This window comes from Camelina sativa, chromosome 16, assembly GCF_000633955.1.
Source record: "Camelina sativa cultivar DH55 chromosome 16, Cs, whole genome shotgun sequence".
NCBI classification, from domain to species: Eukaryota; Viridiplantae; Streptophyta; class Magnoliopsida; order Brassicales; family Brassicaceae; genus Camelina; species Camelina sativa.
In genome coordinates this window covers 24,883,038-24,906,470 of record NC_025700.1, presented here as the reverse complement: position 1 = coordinate 24,906,470, position 23,433 = coordinate 24,883,038, and the positions used below count along the sequence as shown (strand labels likewise).

Here is a 23,433-nt window from a genome sequence, read left to right as displayed (position 1 = left end):
AAACCAATCGCTTATTATGAATACGAATTCTTCACCAAGATTACACAATTACAGTCTATGACGTTCGGAGCCGTGGAGGATTCCGACACTACGTGGGGTCTACACATGGAGGGTGTGGACTCTGGTTCTCAATTCAACGTTTCGACGTTCCTCTCGCGGCCGAAACACAACGCGACGTTGAGTTTTCTTCGGTTAGAATCGGACGGAAACATCAGAGTTTGGAGTTACAGCACTGCAGCGACTGCGACTGCTTGGGACGTGACATACACGGCGTTTACCAACGACGACACTGACGGTAACGACGAGTGTAGGATCCCTGAGCATTGTTTGGGGTTCGGGTTGTGTAAGAAAGGTCAGTGTAACGCTTGTCCTAGCGACAAAGGGCTTCTTGGTTGGGATGAGACTTGTAAAACTCCGAGTCTCGCGAGTTGTGATCCCAAGACATTTCACTACTTCAAGATCGAAGGAGCTGATAGTTTTATGACAAAATTTAACGGTGGATCATCGGCAACGGAGAGTGCGTGTGGGGACAAGTGTACGAGAGATTGTAAGTGTTTAGGGTTTTTCTACAATAGGAAGAGTTCGAGGTGTTGGTTGGGCTACGAGCTCAAGACATTGACTAGAACCGGAGATTCTTCGTTGGTTGCCTATGTCAAAGCTCCGAATGCTAACAAAAAGTCAACTCTTTGAGGTGTGAAAGTCATATGAAATTGTTGTGGTTTAGTAATGTCAAATTTCGTTTGTTTATCTTTTTTTTTTTAAAATGGTGTACTGATTCTCAAGCTACATCGTAATAAAGTGAAGTGGATCAATCTCTGATATACGTACGTATCTAGTACATTCACAAAGCACGATGCTTTGTCAGTACCCCCCACATGCCATGTATTATTATTATTATTATTTATTTTTTATTTTTTTTCCCGAAATTAAAATATTTAGTATTAAATAATGATTTATATTATTTCTTTTTTTTCCTATTTTCACATTATATATGAAATAAACTAGTAAATAATTTGTGTTTCTTATTTTTCTCAAAGTAAGTAATCAAATCCATTATTTCAATATACTTAAAAAAAAGAAAAGATATACAGTAGCTTACATGAATCTCTGACTGTTGTGTGTTAAAAAATTACCAAATAAAGGAAAAGGAAATAAAGTTATAAAACGCCAGGTGGACAGCAGAGTCAAAGTTGTTTGACTACCGACATTGTAAATTTAATCTGGACCGTTGAAAATACGAGTGTGAAAAGATTCGGATAGGAAGGCCCAAACATTTTTGAAATTATCTTCTAGTTGGGCTGGCCACTATAACAAAAAAGGAAATAGCAAAAAAATCTAATAGATTAATAGGAAAAGAAAAATAGAGAAATAGAAAAAAAAAGAAATAGATAGATGAATCTAACGGTAGATGTTAAAAAAAAAAAAAAAGAATCTAACGGTTAAAACAAAAAGGAAATAGGTAATCAAATCCTGACCGTCGTATACCTTATCTATATATAAATGTTAGCATAGATTTGATTATATCTGTATCTCTTCTGTTGTATATGATATATTCGGTATCTTCGGTAGTTAAGATACTCTTGTACACATTATATATTGTGACATTAATATCACAGACTCCTTACGGAGATTACATAATCTTACATGGTATCAGAGGGCCTAAACCCTAAAATCTCATAAATTTCTTTCGGGTTTACGCCGCTATCGATCCTGTTCCGCTCTCTTGTTCTTCTTCTTCCTTCTCCCTACTCTGTTCTACTCTGTTTTCGACATCCCCTGTTTCTCTTCTCTTCTTTAACTTATATTCTCTTCTTCTCTTATCATGGCCACCACACTTCCTCCCAAAAATGACAAACCATTTGGCATTTCTCAGATCCGTGCCTACATCCCTATCGTCCTTGACATGGATAAACTCAACTACGATACCTGGAGAGAGTTGTTCGAAACTCATTGTCTCACTTTTAGCATCTTGGGCCACCTCGATGGCTCCTCACCACAACCCTCAACCGATCCAGCATTGTGGAAGGAACATGATGGCCTTGTCAAGATGTGGATTTACGGAACCATTTCTGAATCCATTCTTGACACTGTCCTCAAAACCAAATGCACGGCGCGTGATTTGTGGCTGTCCACCGAGAACCTGTTCCGTGACAACAAGGAAGCACGTGCTCTGCAGCTTGACAATGAGTTACGCAATCTCTCAGTTGGCGATCTCTCCATTCACGAGTACTGTAAGAAACTCAAGACCCTCTCCGACCTCCTTGCCAACGTGGACTCCCCTGTCCCTGAACGGATCCTTGTTATGCATATGCTTAATGGCCTCAATGACAAGTTTGATTCCATCATCAATGTGATCAAACACAAAAGCCCCTTCCCCTCCTTCTCCACTGCTCGATCCATGCTGATCATGGAGGAAGAACGCCTCAAGAAGCTGATCCGCCCTAATCCCTCCAATCCGCATCATCAATCCGCCTCTGACGTGCTCTACACGGCATCTGATTCACCACAACGCTACAATAGCAACTGCAACAATAACAACCGTGGCGGGCGTGGTAGAGGACGTGGCGGACGGTTCAACAACAACAACAATCGCTCCCGCGGTGGTCGTTACAACAACAATGGCAACAACTCGTGGTCCACTCCACCACCTCTACCATCTTGGCCGTACAGTGCTCCGTATCCGTATCCGTACGGGTATCCTCCCCACCCATCTCCACAACACAACTACTACCATGGACCGTCCTACGCATCGTTGCCACAACACCATCAGCCTCAACTTCACCACTCCGGCAGCCTCCTTGGACCACCTCCTAGACAACATGGCGAGTCACATCTTACCCAATCGGTGTCCTCTACTCCTCCTAGCGATCAGATCCCCACTGCTCTCTCTCATGCGTTCAACACAATGAGCCTGCAGGACCCATTTGATCCAGCCTGGGTTATGGACACTGGTGCCACCAGCCATGTCACGCAGCAGCAAGGTAATCTACGTTCTACCTTTAATTTGAGTCCTCTTCCTCTGATTAAGGTTGGCAATGGTGCTTTAGCTCCTGTTACTAAAATGGGTCTTGGTAGTATCCCTTCCTCCTCTCGTCCTCTATCTTTACACAATGTTCTTGTTTGTCCCTCTATTATCAAAAACTTGATTTCGGTACGACGGTTTGTCACTGATAATAATTGTACCGTTGAATTTGACCCTTTTGGTTTCTCTGTTAAGGACCTTCCAACCCGACTTCCCCTGCTCCGGTGCAATAGTTCTGGTCCTCTCTATCCGGTGACACAACCCGCCGGTCACACTATGCCACTTGCACTCACCTCCGGCGCAATTTGGCACAAGCGATTGGGTCACCTTCATGATGCCTCTCTTTGTCGTTTAGCTTCCTCGTCTTCTTTTATTTCTAGTAATAAGGATTCCACATTGTGTCATGCTTGCCAACTCGGCAAACATACACGACTCCCTTTTGTTTCTTCTACTTCTAGTGTTTCCTCTGCTTTTGATTTAATTCACTCTGATTTATGGACCTCACCTGTTTCAAGTTCTAGTGGAATAAAATACTATTTGCTTTTACTTGATCATTTCTCACAGTTTGTTTGGGTTTATCCTTTAAAAAGAAAAAGTGACGTGTTTAGCAGATATTTACATTTTGCCGCATATGTCAAAACCCAATTTCGTTGCTCCATCAAAGCTCTCCAATGTGACAACGGTGGGGAGTTTACCAACCGGGCCATGCTCGATTTCTTGGCGTCTGAAGGCACCATATTCGACTCTCATGTCCTCACACATCACAACAAAACGGCAAGGCGGAACGAATGCTACGCACCATCAACAATGTTGTTCGTACCTTGCTAGTCCAGGCGTCCTTACCAATGACATTTTGGGTGGAGGCACTTCATACGGCAGTATATCTGTTAAACATCGTTCCTTCTTCTACTATCAACAATGAGGTTCCATTCTCTCGCTTACACCACAAACCAGTATCTTACTCTCATCTTCGTGTTTTTGGGTGTCTGTGTTATCCTAATCTCCTACCCGTCACAACGCACAAACTTGCTCCTCGTTCTACAGCTTGCATTTTTCTTGGCTATCCACATGATCATCGGGGCTATCGTTGCCTCGATCTCTCTTCTCGTAAGATCATCTTTTCTCGTCACGTCATTTTTGATGAAACTGTTTTTCCCTTTTCTCATCTTTCCTTCTTTCCGAAACCATTTCCACAAACAAATCACGTCCCATCCTCTCCTCCTCCTCCGATTCCAAGGCTAGTTCCTCTACTACCTCCGCAAACTCCTACACCTCCGCAACCAAACACTGCACCAAACAACCTACCTCCGCAATCAAACGTTGAGCCAAATAATCCACCTCCCACTCATTCTATGACAACCCGTAGCAAACATGGCATCACCAAACCCATTCATCGCCTCAATCTTAACGTTTCAACTATATCTCCCCTTCCTTTCTCTCATGTCCAGGCTGCTAAAGATCCAAATTGGAACCCAGCCATGACCTCGGAGTATAGGGCTCAAATTAAAGCTAGAACGTGGGACCTTGTTCCGCGTCTGGTTGCTACTAACATTGTTCGATGTTTATGGCTTTTCAGGCATAAGTATGATGCCAACGGAAACCTTGCTCGATACAAAGCCCGCTTGGTTGCTAATGGTCGGTCACAACAGGTGGGAGTGGATTGTGATGAAACTTTCAGTCCTGTCGTCAAGCCTGCTACGATCCGCGCCGTACTTGGCGTTGCAGTGTCTAAGGATTGGCCGCTTCATCAACTTGACGTTAAGAATGCATTTCTAAATGGTGATCTCGAGGAAACGGTTTACATGCATCAACCGCCTAGATTTGTCGATCCTACAAAGCCAAATCACGTTTGCTTGTTACGCAAGTCACTGTATGGCCTTAAACAAGCTCCCCGAGCTTGGTACCATCGGTTTGCTACATATGCCAAGAAGATCGGCTTCACACAAAGCAAATGTGACCAATCTCTCTTCATCTACTCTTGTAATAAGGAGTTGGCCTACCTCTTGCTTTATGTTGACGATATCGTTCTTACGGCCTCGTCTACTCGTCTCCTCAACTCCATCATCTCCTCGTTGCACTCCGAATTTGAGATGACTGATCTTGGTCAGCTTCACTTCTTCCTTGGCATAGCGGTATCACGAACTAAGACGGGTCTGTTCTTGAATCAACGCCAGTATGCAACTGAGATTGTGGCTCGCGCCTCCATGACTAATTGCAGTTCTTGCCTCACTCCGGTGGATACGAATGCAAAGCTACCGGCGGATGCTGGTCCTCCGGTCTCTGATCCGACATTGTACCGTAGCCTCGCTGGTGCGCTTCAATACCTTACATTCACACGCCCGGACATCGCGTATGCCGTTCAGCAAGTCTGTCTTCATATGCATGATCCTAGGGAGGCTCATTACAATGCCTTGAAGCGAATCTTGCGGTACGTCAAGGGCTCATTAACACATGGTCTTCATCTCTATCGTTCCTCTGTTGATCGTCTGGTTGCCTACTCTGACGCGGACTGGGCTGGCTGCTCCGACACTCGTCGTTCTACATCCGGATATTGTGTATTCCTTGGTGACAACTTGATCTCTTGGTCTCTTCTATGAATTACTTCTTCTTCTCTTTGATTGCTCCCTGCTAGTTTTCTTTTTTCTAGCTTATGGTTTCTATATTGCATCGTGGCATCATTTGTCCATACAATTTACTTCTCATTCTGTTATTTCAGATTGTGCAGTATGCTTTTATCGAACGTTGATGGATCTTTGTCACGCGTTTGCTCTATCCTAGGACCTAACTAGAAGAGATCAGGACTTCAGGAAGCTGTTCATCAAGGAATGGAATCTCTACTACAACGAATGGAGGAGGTACTCCGCTAACTCTCCTTTATAATTCTATCATGTGATTAATCATGTTGCTTAAAAGATCTTAGGGTTCATGTAAATTACAGTTACAGTCACCTCTCTGGCTGTTTTTTCTTTTGTTATTTATTTGGAGAAATTTTTCGTGTTGAAGGGATGGATTGATTGCATACAATTTTGTGTTTCTGGTTACTTCGCATACACCTCTTTTACTACATACAGATTGTTTTATTTAAGATTGGCTATAGCTGGTGAGGTATGATTTGTCCTGTGTCTTCACCACTCTGTTTCTGTGATGTGTACTCACTCTAAGATGAAAGATGATAATAAACTCCTCCCATACGAGTTTATTCGTATATCCTGTCCTTTTAAATAGTTTTTTCTATTGATAATTTTCAAATATTTTAGGATTTCACTTTTGAGCTTCGGTGATGTAGAAGGCTTGACGTGTGCTTTATCCAGGTTTTTGTACGTCTTTCTCTTTAGGATTTGTCAGCGATCTGTTTGCTTTTTACATACTTCGTGCATTTCGAAGTTTTGCTTCCTGAGTTTTGGACTGTGCCACTCTGAAGTGTTCAAAAACCTGGCTTTTCTGGTATTGGAATGGTAATGTTCCACATCGTCCTAGTGATTCTGGCTTTTTTTGCTTAAGCCTGATAGTCTAATACGAAGTCTTTATCGTAGATATTTCAGGTTACTAGGTGTATTTCTTAAGCTACATCTATTCCTAGCGTTTGATCCCAATTATATATGCTTGTGATGACAGCTTCTTTGTATATAAACTACTTCCTTTCATTATAGCCTTGTAGGTCTGTTGGCGCTGCAAAGGAGGCATATATGCTCCATTTAATAAATTATTGGCATCCTGGGATGGATTTGTGTTTTTTTGTTTGTCCTTTTCTGTATTGGTTACCTCTATATTTTATGGAAATGTGATCAGGTTCTCCTTATCTGTTTTTCCCTTTCTGATTTTACAGTCTGCATCTGTTCTATGGTTTAAATGTTTGAGATGAAGTCATTATCTTTGTGTATAGGAGTTTGGATCGCAAAGGCAAAGTTCTGCTTCGGCCTGCTTGCCTACACTCCCCTGTATATGTACATCTTGAGTTTGTGAGGAGGTGGCTCTTCTATGTTTGTTACTTACTAATTTGATGCGTTTGTCACGTCACTTGCTTAGTTGTTTTTTTATTTGGTTCAACGCTTTTTAGTTGATTAGCTTTTGATTAAGGTGGAGCCAATCAATATTTGTTTGAGGCCATTAAGCTGGAGTCCACCAGTAGAAAACAAACCCTAAGTTAGAAGCGTCGCCACGGTCATCATTACTTTACCCCCCGACGATCTCTGATCGGTTGCGTCTCCCTCGTCAGTCGTCATTATCTGTCATCGTATCGCGCCGCTGGTACTGTTCATATCGTTTTTCGTCTCAATATATCGTATTCTATTGTGCTGTCAAAATATTGCTGAGATCTCTAAACAAAAGCGTCACGATCACAAAGGACTGAAAATCACATGGATTTGATTAGCCAATTGCCTGAGGATTTGCTGCATCAGATACTCTTAAAACTTGCTACGAGGGATTCTGTTAGAACCAGTGTCTTGTCGACGAGATGGAGATATCTTTGGCAAACTGTTCCTGGATTGGACATCTACTTGGGTGACTTTAGTGACTTTATGGACGATGGGTTAAAGGGTTTCGTCGACAGGTTTCTAGATTTGGATAAGAAGAAACCACTCATAAACCAATTCAAGTTGGTATTTGGCGTCACGCAGTATGAGCTTGAAGGATCCAATTTCATCAACAAGTGGGTCAACTCAGTGGTTGCTCGTGGAGTTCAACATTTTGTGCTTACTGCTCATTATATGGCTTCTTATAAGAGGACAAATCATTGTCTCATAACAAAGCTTCCGGGAAGCATTTCTATGTGTGAGACATTGGTACACTTGAAGCTGGTCGCTGTAGGCATCCATAGTTTTGACTCTGTTTCTCTACCTCGTCTCGAGACAATGCATTTAAAAACGGTTTGGTTTTCGAGTGATGCGGCTCTAGAAAGGCTTATCTCATCCTCCCCACTTCTTCAAGATTTGTACATTGACGAAATTTTGAATGTGAAATTTTTACGAGTGCGGTCTCAGACACTAAATAGCTTGAGTATATGCATTTTTGACACAATTTTGAAGGTACGGGGGGTAGCAATTGATGCTCCCAGACTTGAGCGTCTGAGTCTCGAAAACGGCCAGTTTATAGACCTTGTGCTGAATAGTCTGTGTTCTCCGATCAGAGTGTGTTTTCATATCTCTTCTTTCAACGATAGCGATTTTTATGATATTAACTCATCGACGATGAAAACATTACGTCTTTGTCTAGCTTGGATATCTAAGGCCAAAAATCTTAACCTCGTTTTCTCTACCCTAAAGGTATGTATATTTTTGTAAATATATATTCATCTTCAACTCGAGAACTTATTACTACTGTTTTTTTATTTTTGTTTTTCTTGGTTTTTGCTAGGCCATGTGTGATTACTCGAGACTCCAACCGCTGCCTGAGTTCTCTAACTTGACCCATTTGAAAGTTACATTTGTTACTCTTTTTCAGTTATAGAGTTGTTAGCAACGTTTCTCGCAAGTTGCCCAAACCTAAAATCTTTACAGTTGGTAATTTTATCTTTACAAGTAAACTCTTGAGTTCTTTTTGCCCAATTACTTAACAGAACTATACATTCTCATTACATTTTTCCTTTCTTGTCGTTCATCATATGTAGTCGATTTGCGCTAACCTATATAAAGTGGACACCTCAAGATCATATGATGTACCTAAGTGTCTGCTAACATCGCTCGAGATTGTTGAGATATACACCAAGGCTGGGGGTACTGAGCTTGTCAAATACATATTGGGGAATGCAGCAGTTCTCAAGGAGCTTAATCTTAAATTCCCTTTTTGGGGACAAGCCAAATACAGGTTGCAATTTGTCGAGAAAATCCTTGCGCTTCCAAAGCGTTCTTCGGTTTGCCAAGTGACTGCCTACACCGCTCACCAAGTGTTCCCATGAAAAGCTTGGTTTTTGTTCCCATTGTCGGTCATCTGAAGACATATACCAAGTTGTCAAGCAAATTAATACGTTTCCAAGACGATCTCCGGGCTTGTTGAGTTTTCCTTCATTAGTATTGAAGCTGTTTTCTTGAGCAAACCCAAGTGTAAACCTAATTATGCTTCGTATTAGATGTTTCGAGGTTCCATACTTGTTTCGATTAGACTTTGTAGCATTTAAAATTATATTACTTTGTTATGTGATTGGTAAATGCAAGATGCCGTGATATTATTGATAACGTAGAAAACGATACATAAATATGTGATTGGTTCTCAAATTACCCGCGGTACAACGCGGAAAAATATTTTTAATTTTAAAATTTTTAAAGTTATATTATATTTATTTGTTATTTTATTATTGTTTTATTAATTTTAAAAATATAAAATTTTACAGGTATTTAATATAAGTATTCAAAGTATAATATTTTTGTAGTGTTCTCTCCAATATTTGACTTTCTCTACAGGATTGTTTGGTTTTTCTTTTTTTCTTTGCTAAAATTATTGTTTGGTTTTTCATTTGGTGCACACGTAAGAATACAATACAGTATACGTTTACATAAATTTTAAAATGAAACGCCAAATCTTGGCCCCGCATCCAAGAAAACTAAACCCCCCAAGTAATATCGCAATGGCATCAAAGAAAAATCACAACTTTGATGTTTTCTTCAAAAACTAAACCCACAGTTTTTGATAGCATAACCATAGATCGAGGTTATATACTACGATGATGCCGTGATGTTTACTAAAAACTAACCAGTACCTTGATAGTACAGTTTAGTATCTATCAAGTTTTAGACAGGAAATCCGGATTCTTCAAGTCTTTCTAGAAAACGATAGTACAAAGAAAATTTCTTAAGGTAAAAGAAGAAATAAGTTAACCATTCATTTGTACGTAAAACAATATATATAATAATATTCAAAATTTATATACTATATAGTACTGTATATGACGAACGAATATGCGAAAATCTGCACTAGACAAAGCTTATCCAAATAATAATATATCGCAATCAGCCCCATTGTACAGCACCAATTTTTGCTTCATCTGTCTCTAGTCAAGTCGCAATTAACAACTTTGACTTTTCAAACAAATACAGCCAATCAAAAACTTATAAATACCACCCACAAGATATGCATCTTCTAACAATATCATCTGATCTCATACTCGAAACAAAACCATGTCACGATTTCATATCTTATTAGTAACTTTAGCACTTGCCATTGCCACTGTTTCAGTGGTTATAGCTCATGTCCCTCCGGAGAAACAATTCAGAGTTGTCAACGATGGCGAGTTCGGCGAATACATCACCGAGTACGACGCCAGTTACCGCTTCATCGAATCATCAAACCAGAGCTTCTTCACATCACCGTTCCAACTCTTGTTTTACAATACTACCCCTAGCGCCTATGTCTTAGCTCTCCGAGTCGGACTCAGGCGCGACGAGTCTCTCATGCGCTGGATCTGGGACGCCAACCGGAACAGTCCTGTCGGAGAAAACGCAACGCTCTCGCTCGGTCGCAACGGAAACCTCGTCCTCGCTGAAGCAGACGGACGAGTCAAGTGGCAGACTAACACAGCTAACAAAGGCGTCACAGGGTTCCGAATCCTGCCCAACGGAAACATGGTGCTACACGACAAAAACGGCAAATTCGTCTGGCAGAGCTTCGATCACCCAACCGACACACTCCTCAACGGCCAGTCCCTAAAAGTCAACGGAGTCAACAAACTCGTCAGCCGAACATCTGACGTGGACGGCTCAGATGGTCCGTACAGCATGGTGCTTGATACCAAAGGTTTAACCATGTACGTTAACAAAACCGGTACGCCGTTAGTTTACGGCGGATGGACGGATCATGATTTCCGCGGCACCGTCACTTTCGCCGTTACACGAGAGTTCGATAATTTAACGGAGCCGTCAGCTTACGAGCTTCTCCTCGAACCCGCACCACAGCCCGCTACGAGCTCGGGTAATAACCGCCGGTTACTCCAAGTCAGACCAATCGGAAGCGGCGGAGGAACTTTAAACCTAAACAAAATCAATTACAACGGAACGATCTCGTATCTAAGACTCGGATCTGACGGGAGTCTCAAGGCTTACTCGTATTTCCCAGCCGCTACGTATCTCAAATGGGAAGAGAGTTTCTCGTTCTTCTCCACTTACTTCGTCCGTCAATGTGGCTTACCGTCGTTTTGCGGCGATTACGGTTACTGCGATCGTGGGATGTGCATCGCGTGCCCTACACCCAAAGGCTTACTCGGATGGAGTGATGAGTGCGCACCACCTAAAACGACGCAGTTTTGCAGCGGAGGTAAGGGTAAAACCGTCAATTACTACAAGATTGTTGGTGTTGAGCATTTTACTGGGCCGTATGTAAATGACGGACAAGGCCCAACTTCGGTAAATGATTGCAAGGCAAAGTGCGATGGTGATTGCAAGTGTTTGGGTTACTTCTACAAGGAGAAAGACAAGAAGTGTTTGCTTGCTCCTCTTCTTGGTACGCTCATCAAAGACACCAACGCTTCTTCTGTTGCTTACATCAAATACTAGTGTTTTACCGCTATATTTATTTACTGAATTCAGTGTGAAATCTTAGAGATTTAAAGAATAATGGGTGAGCTTGTAATGATTCACCGTTTAATAATTGTATCACCTTTTCATATATATATATATACTGAAAGCCACTGGCTTTATATACCATCTGTATAATACCTTTGATAATCAAAATACTATCTGAAGCTTTAAAAACGAGAGTTTTGTAGTCTAGTGGTCCTCTTGGATAGCTAGATGTATCACATTTCTTCTCCTACTCATCTGCGAAACGTCCATCCATTGGTAGTAATTTTTGACAAGTTTTGTGGTCTTTTTTTCTAATCGAAATTACACTATTCATTAGCATTATTACATTAGAAGAAAACAAAGCTTACCCTACTGCAATACATTCATCACGATCAACACTAGTTTTTTTATATATATATTTTTTTTTGCATAAAAAAAAAACCTTTTAGATTTTTCTAATTGCTAAGAGCTGGGGAAATTTGTGTTCTTATATATCTGCTAGCATTATTATCTCGGATGAAAAAGGATTTTGTATCATACAGCACTACAATGCATTGAGGGTATCGAATAAAGGTTGGGAATGTGTAGTTTAGAACGATACATAAAATTACTACATGACGTATATTGACTATATTCAATCAAATACAGGACGGAAAATTTGAGAAACGGATTCGAGAAGTTTTGCATGTAAAGTTAATAGTATTCAAATTTGGATTATTCTATTAATATTTTTTATTTTTTATTTTTTTTGTCAACCTATTGATTTTTTATATGCATATGAGACAAACACAATTTAACAACATATAATCAGTGATTTGTTTTTAAAAAGAACAAAAATCAATGATTTGCTTAAAACTTTATTGTATTAACGAGAGTATTCGAATAATCTCAGTAGAGTAATTTTATCCAAATCAATAAATCATAAATGAGCAATTGGTCCTCTTGCATAGCACCGATTTGGTTGACAAATCACAGTTTGCAGCTTGGGACTTTTCAAACGAGTACAGCCCAAGATGTTTATATATACAACCATAATATACAATTTTTAGACAATCATCTCCCTCCATTACTCAATCCCGGAGAAAGAAAAAAAAAAAACACAATCATGCTTCGGTTTAATATCTTACTAATCACGGCACTTGCCATATCCTCTGTTTTGGTGGTCATGGCCCAAGTCCCTCCCGAGAAACAATTCAGAGTCCTCAACGAACCAGCCTACGCTCCATATATAACCGAATACGACGCGAGCTACCGATTCCTCGACTCACCGAATCAGAGCTTCTTCACATTTCCTTTCCAGCTCATGTTCTACAATACTACTCCTAGCGCCTACGTGTTAGCTCTCCGAGTCGGCACCAGGCGTGACATGAGTTTCACTCGTTGGATCTGGGACGCCAATCGCAACAACCCCGTCGGAGACAACTCCACGCTCTCACTCGGCCGCGACGGCAACCTCGTACTCGCTGAGTTAAACGGCCAAGTCAAGTGGCACACAAACACAGCTAACAAAGGCGTCACCGGGTTCCAAATCTTGCCCAGCGGAAACATGGTGCTACACGACAAAAACGGCAAATTCGTTTGGCAGAGCTTCGATCACCCAACCGACACCCTCCTCGTCGGCCAATCTCTCAAAGTCAACGGAGTCAACAAACTCGTCAGCCGAACATCTGACGTGGACGGCTCAGATGGTCCGTACAGCATGGTGCTTGATACCAAAGGTTTAACCATGTACGTTAACAAAACCGGTACGCCGTTAGTTTACGGCGGATGGCCGGATCACGATTTCCGCGGCACCGTCACCTTCGCCGTTACACGAGAGTTCGATAACTTAACGGAGCCGTCAGCTTACGAGCTTCTCCTCGAACCCGCACCACAGCCTGCTACAAACCCGGGTAATAACCGCCGGTTACTCCAAGTCAGACCAATCGGAAGCGGCGGAGGAACTTTAAACCTAAACAAAATCAACTACAACGGAACGATTTCGTATCTAAGACTTGGATACGACGGTAGCCTCAAGGCCTTCTCGTATTTCCCAGCCGCGACGTATCTTGAATGGGAAGAGTCATTTGCTTTCTTCTCCACCTACTTCGTCCGTCAATGTGGCTTGCCGACGTTTTGTGGCGATTTCGGATATTGCAATCGTGGAATGTGCGTCGGATGCCCCACACCGAAAGGTCTGTTAGCTTGGAGTGATAAATGCGCCGCACCCAAAACGACGCAGTTTTGCAGCGGTGGCAAGGGTAAAACTGTAAACTATTACAAGATCGTTGGCGTTGAACATTTTACTGGGCCGTATGTTAATGGTGGACAAGGCCCGATTTCTGTAGGCGACTGCAAGGTCAAGTGCGATCGTGATTGCAAGTGTTTGGGTTACTTCTACAAAGAGAAGGACAAGAAATGTTTGATCGCTCCTCTTCTTGGTACACTTATCAAAGATGCCAACATTTCTTCTGTTGCTTACATCAAATATTAGTAATGAGTAATGAGTAATCGGTGTGTTTGTAATAATTCACCGTTTTTGCTTTTGTATACGTACACAAGCGTGATATGCCCGGTCCTTATCAAGTATGATATAGTAAATATACTACGTGAAGCTCTCATTTAGATATAAAAGTTTGATGTTCGTCAAATTCGTGAGCCTTTTTATGCTTTTGTTAAAGCCAACGTCAAAAATCAAAATCCCTTATTTGTGCTTATATACTTTTGAACTTTGATCAAAATATCTTTTCTTTGACATAGGTAACGAAAGTAATTTTTATTTAAATAACTTCGGAACGACGCAAACTTTTGTTAATGTTGTCGTGGTAATTGATTACAAGGTTGCAAATCTTACAATCTCTACATCGATCTATTCTATCTACAGTATATATGTTCTACATGAATGCAATGCATATGTAGGCCAATAAATGATTTGTACGTCTCATGACTCATCGAGATCTTGTTATCCATGATTTTTTTTCACTTGTGATATTCCATCTTACTCGAAACTGGAACCACTACTTCAATCTATAGTCCTATATTTAGTCTCTAACCACGTGTATTTATGGATTAGTACACTTTAGAAAACTTTTGAATATAGGATTTATTTTTTTTTGTTTTCTTCAACAATTTCTAAAAGTGTATATATATTAGTGCAGGATAAAAGAGAATCATAGCATATTCGTTTGTTTAGGATGCAGGATTCGTATCGCTGCTCAGGTCGCAGCTGCGATTGTTTATCTCCATGTTGGCAAATCAAGACCTCTGATCCATAGACATGTGAAGACAGGTAACGTTTTACTGGACGATAACTTAAACGCCAAGCTATTTGATTTCGGACTTTCCCTAGAAATTCCTTTAGGTGAGACCTATGTACAAGCATTGGTTGAAGGAACAATAGGGTTTATAGCTCCAGAGTCAGTAGATACCGGAAAATTTAACGAGAAGACTGATGTTTTCGCATTTGGTGCTACGTTTATTGAGCTCCTGACTGGAAGAGAGCCTCATGATGTGTTCAATGAAGCCTCTCGTGATCTGTTTCCAAGCCTCACTCCAGCTGCAGAGTCTTCTCTAAGGCCTGTTCCTTTACCCACAAGAAGAGATCTTTTGGTGTTCTTGAAATAAAATCTGATAAAAGACGCTAAGAAAAACGCGTTAGAGGCTAGCGCAGAGCTCGCTGCAAGATGTGTTGACGTATCGCCAGAGAAGAGGCCAACGATTGAAGAAGTGGCTAAGGAGTTAAGGCATATTTAAAACATGTAATGACTTATCTTTGACCTATTTTTTTTCCAGGAAAGTTTGGATTGATCTCCATCTCAATTCGTTATCTAAAATGTTCGTTATGTTCAGAGTTTATTATGACGAACCCAAAGTCCAGAGACTACAGAGTTTTAACTTCTCAAAAGCAGAGAACTAGGGCGAAAATATTACAAAGTGAAAGTTCAAGGTTTAGCTTGTTCAAAACAAGAGACTTGTGGTGGAAAAATATGAAACGTCAAAAGTATAGGGTTTTACTTGTAAAATATAGAGAAATTAGGTGGAAAATATAATAAAGTTAAAAAGTTCAGGCGTTAAGTTGCAGTAAATGATAAATAGTTATATAATGAATTTAAAAAAAAAAAAAAGCGAACTAATGACACAAAACGGAGCCTGAAGTTGTTCATCGCCGGGAAATATGAATCTGTACGACGATGAATCTCTGAAGCAAGAAGTAATCTACCTTCACTCGCTCTGGCACCAAGGTCCTCCGACCCGAAACCCAATCCCTAGCCCTAATTTCAACCCGGTTCAACGACCCAGCAGGCCCAATTACATCCCGCCGGCGGATTTGCAACTTCTCTCTCGATATGGAGCTGTTACTCCACAGAAGATCATATCCAGAAACCCTAACAATCCTCCAATTCTCTACAATAACAAGCGTCCGAGGCCTGATTCGGGCCCAGAATGGCCTGTGAAGGAACTGCTTCAGTCTCCTTCTACGGGATCTGGATGGCCTGAACAAAGGCCGTGTAAGAAGGCGCGACCTATTACGGAGGAGGAGAAAGCGAGTTTGGCTGCGAATTTGCTTCAGAGAGATATCCATCGAACCTGTCGCGAGTTCTTCGGTAACAAATCAGGGGAAGATGATAGTGATGAAGGAGATGAGGATCAGTCGTTTGAGTTTTTGACGAGAGTGTTTGAAGAGAATAATGGGAAGCTTAAGGAATACTATGAGAAGAACACTGGGAATGGAGAATTCTGGTGTTTGGTTTGTGGTGGCACTGGAGAGAAGAGCTGTAGGAAGTTCAAGAGCTGTTTGGCTTTAATTCAGCATTCGCTTTCCATTAACAAGACGGATTTGAAAACTCAGCATAGAGCTCTTGCGCAAGTTGTTTGCAATGTTCTTGGTTGGGACGTTAACAACCCTGTTGTTTCGAGCCAGAAGGACGCTCATCAGGTTAGATTCTTCTATGCCTTGGAAGAAGTTTAGTTTGCAACTAATGTAGTCTGTGGCTTCAAAAAAGATGACTAATTTACTTGTGTGAATTATAGCTTGATAGTTCAGGTTACTATTTGGTTTTTATGATCAAAGACAAGCTTATCAGTTTATTAATATTGTTATGAGGAAAGGTTTTGATCTTATCAGTTCATTATGGTCCTTGTAGGTTTCTTGAATAGTTCTTCTGGTGATTCAGAGATACTTAAAACATTTTTTTGGTTATTTTTTTTTTTTTTTTGACAGACTGTGGGCGTAGAGGTGGTTGTGGAAGGTGCATCTGAGCTGCGTTCAGACTTGAAGATTCCTCAGGAGAAACAACGGGTCATGTCTGTTGAAGAACACGCAAAGGCTGCCTTGTTACTAATGCAACAGAATGCATCCGAAGCTTTCAAAGACATTTTTGCCAAGGATGGTACTGGTTCAGTTGAGGAGAACGGTGATGAAAATTTTTCTGAGGAGTTGGAGTTAATATCTAGAGTTTTCTCAGAGAATGTTGAGCTCAAGAGTCACTATGAGAAAAACTATGAAGGTGGAGTATTTATCTGTCTGGTGTGTTGTGCTGCGACTGATAAGAAATTGATCAAAAGATTCAAACACTGTTATGGAGTTGTTCACCATTGTACTAAAGTACCGAAAATGAAGATACGAGCTCACAAGGCTTTTGCTCGGTTTGTCTGTGAACTACTTGGCTGGGATTTTGAGCTTCTACCACGTAGAGTAATGAAAGGCGTTACCCCTCTTGCTATTTCTAATGCTAACCAGAACAATGAGAACCCGTCATCTGTGATCGAGGTAAGACACCATATACAAAGAGAACAAGCACTCTCTCTTATCCTTTTGTTTCTTTAATTGAATTGTGAATCATTTCAGGAACATATGTGCGAAGATAAAGCTGATAAAACCACAGGCCAACAATGAGGCTGAGGCATGCGTTGGTTAGTATAGACAGTACCTGATCACTTCTAATCACAGTTGTTAATACAGAACCTTAGTTATTGCTTTCATACATTTTTATTTATGTTTGATGATGCAATGAACCAGTCTTTTATGTTTTGGTTACGCAGAGGCTTAATCATATGGTTTCTCCTCTGGGGAAATCAATTTAAGAGTCAAGATGCAACAAGTTATGTTATATGGAAGGCACTTAATCTTCTTTCAGGTACGATTATTTAGTTTCCGGCATCTTATCAAACTTTTTATGACTTGGTATGATGGAGTCATCAAAGACAGTGTGTATGCGTTACTCAACTTTTGATACGAAATTTTGATTAATGAAAAAACATTCTCTTAGAGGGGGGTTTTGAACTTGTATTTTAAGGTATTTGGTGGGATTTTAATATTTTAGGATTTTGCAAGATTCTATTGATCTTTTTGAAGATGTTTTGTTATTTGTTAGAGTTTTTATATTTTTTTTTAAAATACTTTGTGATTTGGATAGATTCTCGTTTCAGATTTTCGGAGATTTTAGGATATTTTATAACAAAAAAAAATTGCAACTCAGATGACGATGATAGATGCTCTCGACTTCTCATCAATTTTTCATGAGACTGACCGTCGTTTGGAAGAAGATGAAGTCTGTAAGAGCCTAAGAAGCAAATGTTAGAGAAAAACCAAGGTGAAGTATCGAAACATAAGTAAATGATGGAGGTGTTGTCCTTTGTACGCATTGCTCTAACTTCATTCAACAGACCGTTTGCTATCTTCTCTGCAACATTCTTTGTCCCTCTTTCTCTTTCATCTGTTTCATTTGTTTTATACATAGACACTACATTAGATCTAGGTTCTAAGAAATACTACTAACAAATGTATTGATGATTAAAAAAAAATTGTTTACCTGAAGTACAAGCTGCGCAGCTTTCTTCGCTTGAGACTTCAAAAAGAGGTATGTTATGACTCTATGTACATTTCCTATGCTTGAGCGAGCCTTAACTATTTGTGACGCTGAAGTTGCTCATTTGTCGAGTCTCTTGTTCTATTCTTCACCTGCACTTTTGTTTATATGAACTTTATTATGCTCTTGTTAGGTAGGCATGAACACTTATTAATGTTAAACCCACGCTAAATACGCTTAAACATTAGGCATGAGCAAATACGCTTATAAACAAATTGAGCAAAACGTTTATGTGTTTAACTAGTCAACTGAGCAAAGGAAATGTTTATATATGACTCTGCCAAGAGCTAGAAGATGTGACGAGGTGAGACTTTAATTTTGATTTCCCACGAAAAACTGTTTTTTCTTTTTATGAAATCCTGTAAAATACTATCTCAAAGGGTATGATTTTGAGTGAGAGTATTTTTAACTAAAAAAACAAATCAAAATCTCCTAAAATCATTCAAAGTAGTGGTTTTTTAAAAAGTTGTGATATTTTGAAAAACAGTAGATTTTAAGTAAGTTTTATAAATCATTGATTGAATAACAAGAGATTGTAAATTATTTTAAATGATTTTACATAAATCTAAGTTGAATAACATAGGATTTTTAAAAATCATCAATTGAATAACAAATGATTTTAAGAATACTCTAAAATCTACTAAAATACCAAGTTCAATACCCTCTTCTTATTTTCGCACTGAGAATTTTGGAGTACTCTAACTAAAATTTAGGATAACTAATTCATTTATCTACATAATAACCTCATAATAATTTCAACATTTCTTTTGAGAGAAGAGACTAGTTAATGTCGTAATAAAATATTCAACCATTCTTTTTTTGCATCAAAAACTGTTGTTACTGTATAAGTACAGCATAAATTAAAAAAAAAATAGTAATCAATTTCGTGATAATTAAATAATTTAATTATGTGTTGGGCTATCTGGGCCGAGCAGATGTGGGCCTTAAGCATCCCTCATCTTACCCAAAATTATTAAATTTTGTTTTTCACTTTTTAATCCAATCGATCCAAGACGGGCGGGTCAAATATTTCTTGACAAACTTCTCAGGAAACCCGCAAACAGAATAAGAGAAAACGAAACCAGTGGAGTCTGGGAAAGTCAGATCAAAATGGGGGAAAAAGAAGCTTCAAAGATGAACATCGCCATCATACATCCAGATCTTGGGATAGGTATTCACGATCTTCATCCAGTGTTCGATTTTAGTTTCCCCTGATTAATCTTCTTCCTCTCGTATAATTTGGTCCTTCTTCTGGGATCTATCTTGCTTCCGCTTCCGAGGGAGTTATTATTACCACCAAATTCTAAGATTCAAAATAACGTAATTGAGAGATCACGAACGATTTTATCAGACTTATTAGATTTGTTCGGGTCTCACAAAATTTACACTAAGTGCGTTGTTTCTTTCTGGTATATGCTGCAGGTGGAGCAGAGAGATTGATCGTCGATGCGGCGGTTGAGCTTGCGTCCCACGGTCATAAAGTTCATGTCTTTACCTCTCACCACGACAAATCCAGATGCTTCGAGGAAACTCTCTCCGGTGAGTCTCTTTTTGCTTGGTTTTCCGATAACAGATGCACATGACAGCCGAAGCTAGTCCTAGTCTATACAAAATTTCATGTTTTGAATAAAAGATGTTTGCTCTGAATAGCTACATAGAGTTTAACTCTCCATTTGTCATCTGGGTTTCTATATAGCTTTTAGGATATTATTCAAATTTGTAAGCAATGTATAATCACAGTTTGAGATTTTTATTATGATTCAATGTCCTTAAACAACTATCCAGGTATCTTTCAAGTTACGGTGTATGGATCTTTCCTGCCACGGCATATTTTCTACCGACTACACGCAGTGTGTGCATATTTGCGGTGCTTGTTTGTTGCTCTCTGTGTTCTTTTGTGTTGGTCTTCGTTCGATGTTATACTTGTAGACCAGGTTTCAGTCGTAGTCCCATTGCTCAAACTTAAAAGGTCATCAAAGGTATTCCAATTTTGCTGCTTTACTCATTATATCTTGTGCTCACTTTTTAAAATAGCTTTATCTTGAACTTATGTGGATGTAGGTTGTTTTCTACTGCCATTTCCCGGATCTCTTGCTAGCTAAGCATACAACAGCACTTAGACGGATGTATCGGAAACCCATTGATTTCATCGAAGAACAAACCACAGGTTTGGTTTTCCATTCCTTTCCTCTTTACTTGCATCCATCTGACAGCAATTGTTCTTATATTATCCCTTGTGGGATTGTAGGGATGGCTGATATGATCCTTGTTAACAGTAACTTCACGGCATCAACATTTGCCAATACATTTAAAAGGCTAAATGCACAAGGAAGTCGCCCAGCTGTACTTTACCCAGCAGTCAATATTGATCTGTTCAATGAACCCCATACTTATAAGTATTGTATATCCCTGAACTCCAAATTTACAGGATACTAAAGCAAGCTTCCATATGGAAAAATTACTTCTCTGCCGATTTCTATAAGTTCTTCTTTATCTCGAGCAGGTTGAATTTCCTCTCCATAAACCGCTTTGAGAGGAAAAAGAACATCGATCTAGCCGTTTCAGCTTTTGCTATGCTATGCAAACATAAGCAAAATCTGGCTGATGTTACCCTTACCGTTGCAGGCAAGTGTATTATACTTGACCTCCTTATCATTATCATATGTGCTGTTTGTATTCTAACAAAGCTCTGTTATTCAGGTGGATATGACGAGCGATTGAAGGAGAATGTTGAGTACTTAGAGGAGCTCAGAAGTTTAGCCGAGAAAGAAGGAGTTTCTGATCGAGTTAACTTCATTACATCTTGTTCAACCGCTGAAAGAAATGAACTTCTCTCTGGTTGCTTGTGCGCTCTCTACACGCCCACGGTAAAAGTCACCATCATTTTTGTTTCATCCTCCAAGTTTCAATATCATCTGATTCTCATGGTCCATTTCAAATGTTAGGATGAGCATTTTGGTACTGTTCCATTAGAAGCAATGGCTGCATACAAACCCGTGATTGCCTGCAACAGCGGTGGCCCTGTGGAGACAGTAAAGAATGGAGTAACAGGCTATCTTTGTGAACCGACTCCAGAAGATTTCAGTTCGGCAATGGCTAGATTCATCGAAGATCCTGAATTGGCGAAGAGAATGGGAGGTGAGGCCAGGAATCATGTCGTCGAATCATTCTCTGTGAAGACGTTTGGACAGAAGTTGAATCAGTATCTCGTTGATGTCGTATTAAGTCCTAAAGAAGATTGAGATTCCTTTTTTTAGTGATCATAGATTGTTCGTTAAATCATCTTCAAGTTAAAGTTAAAAATACTGGAGCTTTATTGTCAGTTCAATCATCTTTAACTTGAAGATTGGTTGTTGACAGTTTTGTTTTGTTTTCGATTTTGGTTTGTGGATATAAATTTGACGGAATAAAATCGAAATTCGAAACAGTACTCTGTTTCATATAGGCGCCAAGTCAATTGAGTCTCGGCTATAAAATTTGTGCTTTATCGGTCTTGTATATTTATTACATGATGTGGTACTATATGGGCCAGGCCTGATTATTCTACAGAATAGATTACAACTTCCTAAACGGTCTCGTTTGGTTTACAAGGGTCTGGCTAACTTATCGCGCCTGTCACACAACAGGCAAATAATCGAAGTCAACGCCCAGGGGCATATAGAGCGCGTAACGCGCGTTTCACTTCACCAATTCGGCCAGGTTATATAGACTACAAAAATCAAAGGATTGAGTATGACAAATTTAACCAAACACAGACAATACTGCAATATATGGGCTGGGCCGGACGGGGCTCATTACTCCACCACATTGCGATTTTACTAAACACTGTCGTTTTTGAATATATTTCGTGCTTTCTTTCTTTTTCGTCTTCCAAATTCCAGTTTTCTTCCCTCCTTGATCCTCCTCCATCTGAGCTCGTCGTCGCCGCCGCCTCACTGTTAATCGCTGCCTTCAGTTGTATCAACATCTCAAGGTATCAATATCGTTTTTGCGCATGAAAAAGTAGTTTTTATGATTTTGTATCCCATGATTCTAATTCTCCTTTTTTTTTCAAATTAATGCCCCTCTCCGGTCGACGTTTTGGTGTTTGTGCCCCAGGAGGAAGCTTCCTTTTAAATACATGCGCAAAAACGTCATGGACGCCAACAGTACCTTCGACTCTGTAATCTTTGCTCGCGTCTTCCCTTTCTCATCCTCCGTTTTTTTATTATCGTCTCCATCTTTACCTCCTTGTGTTTTCGTGGAATTAGGATCTGATTCACGCCATTTTCAAGCACATTTGGGCTCGAAGGTTTCGCGGTACACCTCCATGTTCTCTCAGAGTAGCTTTAATTCGTCTTATGTTGATCTTCTCTGTTTGATTTCTCTGCTCGATTATACAGAAAGGGAGAGGAGCGATGCCATTGATGCTACTGAAGCTGAGGTATTCTCTATTTCACGTCACAAGATTAGAATTATTATCACTAGATACTGCTGTATGAGGTTGATTCTGTAACAGCTATGACCTTTGATACGTTCATCAAGTGGTGAAGATATCATTTGTTGATGCTAAATTATGCATTACATTTACTTCAGGTTGCTTTGGGAACAACCAAGAAGAACAGGCTTGCTTCTGGTACCCTTGTTTACTTTCTCATGTAAACTGTGAAATGAGACATGGTTAATAGTTAATACTTATGGTTATTGGTTCTCTCGTAGCCAACGCAAATGCTTTAAAGCTCAGCTGTGAACTTCTCAAGAGTTTTGTCTCAGGTCAAGTATCCATCCATGTTTTCATTTTTTAAGAAACTAGTCAATTTTCTCCTTAACTCATGTCGTGATTTTAATGGGCATTGGCAGAGGCTGTGCAGCGCGCTGCTATAATCGCTGAAGCTGAGGGAATGGACAAGATTGAAGGTACTCATTTAGAGAGGATTCTTCCCCAGCTTCTTTTGGACTTTTAAGGTATGATTGCTAACAGCACATGCTTGTCCCTGCATCTTTTCGTTTTTTTTTTTTTTTTTTTTTTTTTTTTTTTTTTTTTTTTTTTTTTTTTTTTTTTTTTTTTTTTTTTTTTTTTTTTTTTTTTTTT

General features: G+C 39.8%; 7 protein-coding genes and 1 pseudogene across 10 annotated transcripts in view; all 8 read left to right on the top strand.

Annotated features, from left to right (window-relative positions):
- The window catches only part of LOC104752308 (epidermis-specific secreted glycoprotein EP1-like), a 2,514-nt gene extending 1,616 nt beyond the window's left edge, over positions 1–898 (top strand). The window contains exon 2 of the mRNA XM_019237522.1: positions 353–898. Coding sequence (XP_019093067.1) covers positions 353–690 — 338 coding nt within the window. The 3' untranslated portion in view covers positions 691–898. The remainder of the gene's footprint in view (positions 1–352) is intronic.
- Positions 7,328–8,918, top strand: LOC104754018 (annotated as a pseudogene).
- On the top strand, positions 10,097–11,655 carry LOC104752307 (epidermis-specific secreted glycoprotein EP1-like). Its single transcript, XM_010474415.2, has one exon. It carries the CDS (start codon positions 10,135–10,137, stop codon positions 11,503–11,505), a length of 1,371 nt encoding a protein of 456 aa, XP_010472717.1. The 5' UTR covers positions 10,097–10,134; the 3' UTR covers positions 11,506–11,655.
- On the top strand, positions 12,557–14,144 carry LOC104752306 (epidermis-specific secreted glycoprotein EP1-like). The gene has a single exon (XM_010474414.2). The coding sequence runs from the start codon at positions 12,620–12,622 to the stop codon at positions 13,985–13,987; it is 1,368 nt and encodes a 455-aa protein (XP_010472716.1). The 5' UTR covers positions 12,557–12,619; the 3' UTR covers positions 13,988–14,144.
- On the top strand, positions 13,997–15,117 carry LOC104754017 (putative wall-associated receptor kinase-like 16). The gene is made up of 2 exons (XM_010476179.1): positions 13,997–14,007; positions 14,694–15,117. Exons 1-2 carry the CDS (start codon positions 13,997–13,999, stop codon positions 15,115–15,117), a joined length of 435 nt encoding a protein of 144 aa, XP_010474481.1.
- LOC104752303 lies at positions 14,696–18,417 on the top strand. Of its 4 annotated transcripts, XM_010474411.2 has the most exons (7): positions 14,705–14,782; positions 14,855–15,251; positions 15,343–16,429; positions 16,715–17,263; positions 17,342–17,406; positions 17,536–17,630; positions 17,923–18,417. In XM_010474411.2, exons 3-5 carry the CDS (start codon positions 15,668–15,670, stop codon positions 17,387–17,389), a joined length of 1,359 nt encoding a protein of 452 aa, XP_010472713.1. In that variant the 5' UTR covers positions 14,705–14,782; positions 14,855–15,251; positions 15,343–15,667; the 3' UTR covers positions 17,390–17,406; positions 17,536–17,630; positions 17,923–18,417. The 4 variants fall into 4 exon arrangements, with proteins under 4 accessions (XP_010472711.1, XP_010472709.1, XP_010472712.1 ...); XM_010474409.1 differs by having other exon boundaries at positions 14,696–15,251; positions 17,973–18,417; XM_010474407.1 differs by having other exon boundaries at positions 14,696–15,251.
- On the top strand, positions 19,394–21,789 carry LOC104752305 (alpha-1,3/1,6-mannosyltransferase ALG2-like). The gene is made up of 8 exons (XM_010474413.2): positions 19,394–19,533; positions 19,785–19,901; positions 20,148–20,341; positions 20,424–20,529; positions 20,611–20,758; positions 20,866–20,987; positions 21,063–21,229; positions 21,308–21,789. Exons 1-8 carry the CDS (start codon positions 19,473–19,475, stop codon positions 21,602–21,604), a joined length of 1,212 nt encoding a protein of 403 aa, XP_010472715.1. The 5' UTR covers positions 19,394–19,472; the 3' UTR covers positions 21,605–21,789.
- LOC104752302 lies at positions 22,126–23,385 on the top strand. Its single transcript, XM_010474406.2, has 7 exons — positions 22,126–22,335; positions 22,461–22,524; positions 22,613–22,661; positions 22,745–22,785; positions 22,938–22,977; positions 23,061–23,114; positions 23,202–23,385. The coding sequence occupies exons 1-7, from the start codon at positions 22,133–22,135 to the stop codon at positions 23,303–23,305; spliced, it is 555 nt and encodes a 184-aa protein (XP_010472708.2). The 5' UTR covers positions 22,126–22,132; the 3' UTR covers positions 23,306–23,385.

What these genes read in the sequence shown, in the direction of transcription:
- LOC104752307 (XM_010474415.2), top strand. Translation starts at nt 10,135, where the DNA reads ATGTCACGATTTCATATCTTATTAGTAACTTTAGCACTTGCCATTGCC.
- LOC104752302 (XM_010474406.2), top strand. Translation starts at nt 22,133, where the DNA reads ATGGGCTGGGCCGGACGGGGCTCATTACTCCACCACATTGCGATTTTA. An exon ending in CCAACAGTACCTTCGACTCT is followed by an intron (nt 22,525 to 22,612) that starts GTAATCTTTGCT and finishes TCGTGGAATTAG; the next exon opens with GATCTGATTCACGCCATTTT. An exon ending in TTGGGCTCGAAGGTTTCGCG is followed by an intron (nt 22,662 to 22,744) that starts GTACACCTCCAT and finishes TCGATTATACAG; the next exon opens with AAAGGGAGAGGAGCGATGCC.
- LOC104752305 (XM_010474413.2), top strand. Translation starts at nt 19,473, where the DNA reads ATGGGGGAAAAAGAAGCTTCAAAGATGAACATCGCCATCATACATCCA. An exon ending in CTTCGAGGAAACTCTCTCCG is followed by an intron (nt 19,902 to 20,147) that starts GTGAGTCTCTTT and finishes ACAACTATCCAG; the next exon opens with GTATCTTTCAAGTTACGGTG. An exon ending in GCGCTCTCTACACGCCCACG is followed by an intron (nt 21,230 to 21,307) that starts GTAAAAGTCACC and finishes TTCAAATGTTAG; the next exon opens with GATGAGCATTTTGGTACTGT.
- LOC104752306 (XM_010474414.2), top strand. Translation starts at nt 12,620, where the DNA reads ATGCTTCGGTTTAATATCTTACTAATCACGGCACTTGCCATATCCTCT.
- LOC104752303 (XM_010474409.1), top strand. Translation starts at nt 15,668, where the DNA reads ATGAATCTGTACGACGATGAATCTCTGAAGCAAGAAGTAATCTACCTT. An exon ending in GCCAGAAGGACGCTCATCAG is followed by an intron (nt 16,430 to 16,714) that starts GTTAGATTCTTC and finishes TTTTTTTGACAG; the next exon opens with ACTGTGGGCGTAGAGGTGGT. An exon ending in ACCCGTCATCTGTGATCGAG is followed by an intron (nt 17,264 to 17,341) that starts GTAAGACACCAT and finishes GAATCATTTCAG; the next exon opens with GAACATATGTGCGAAGATAA.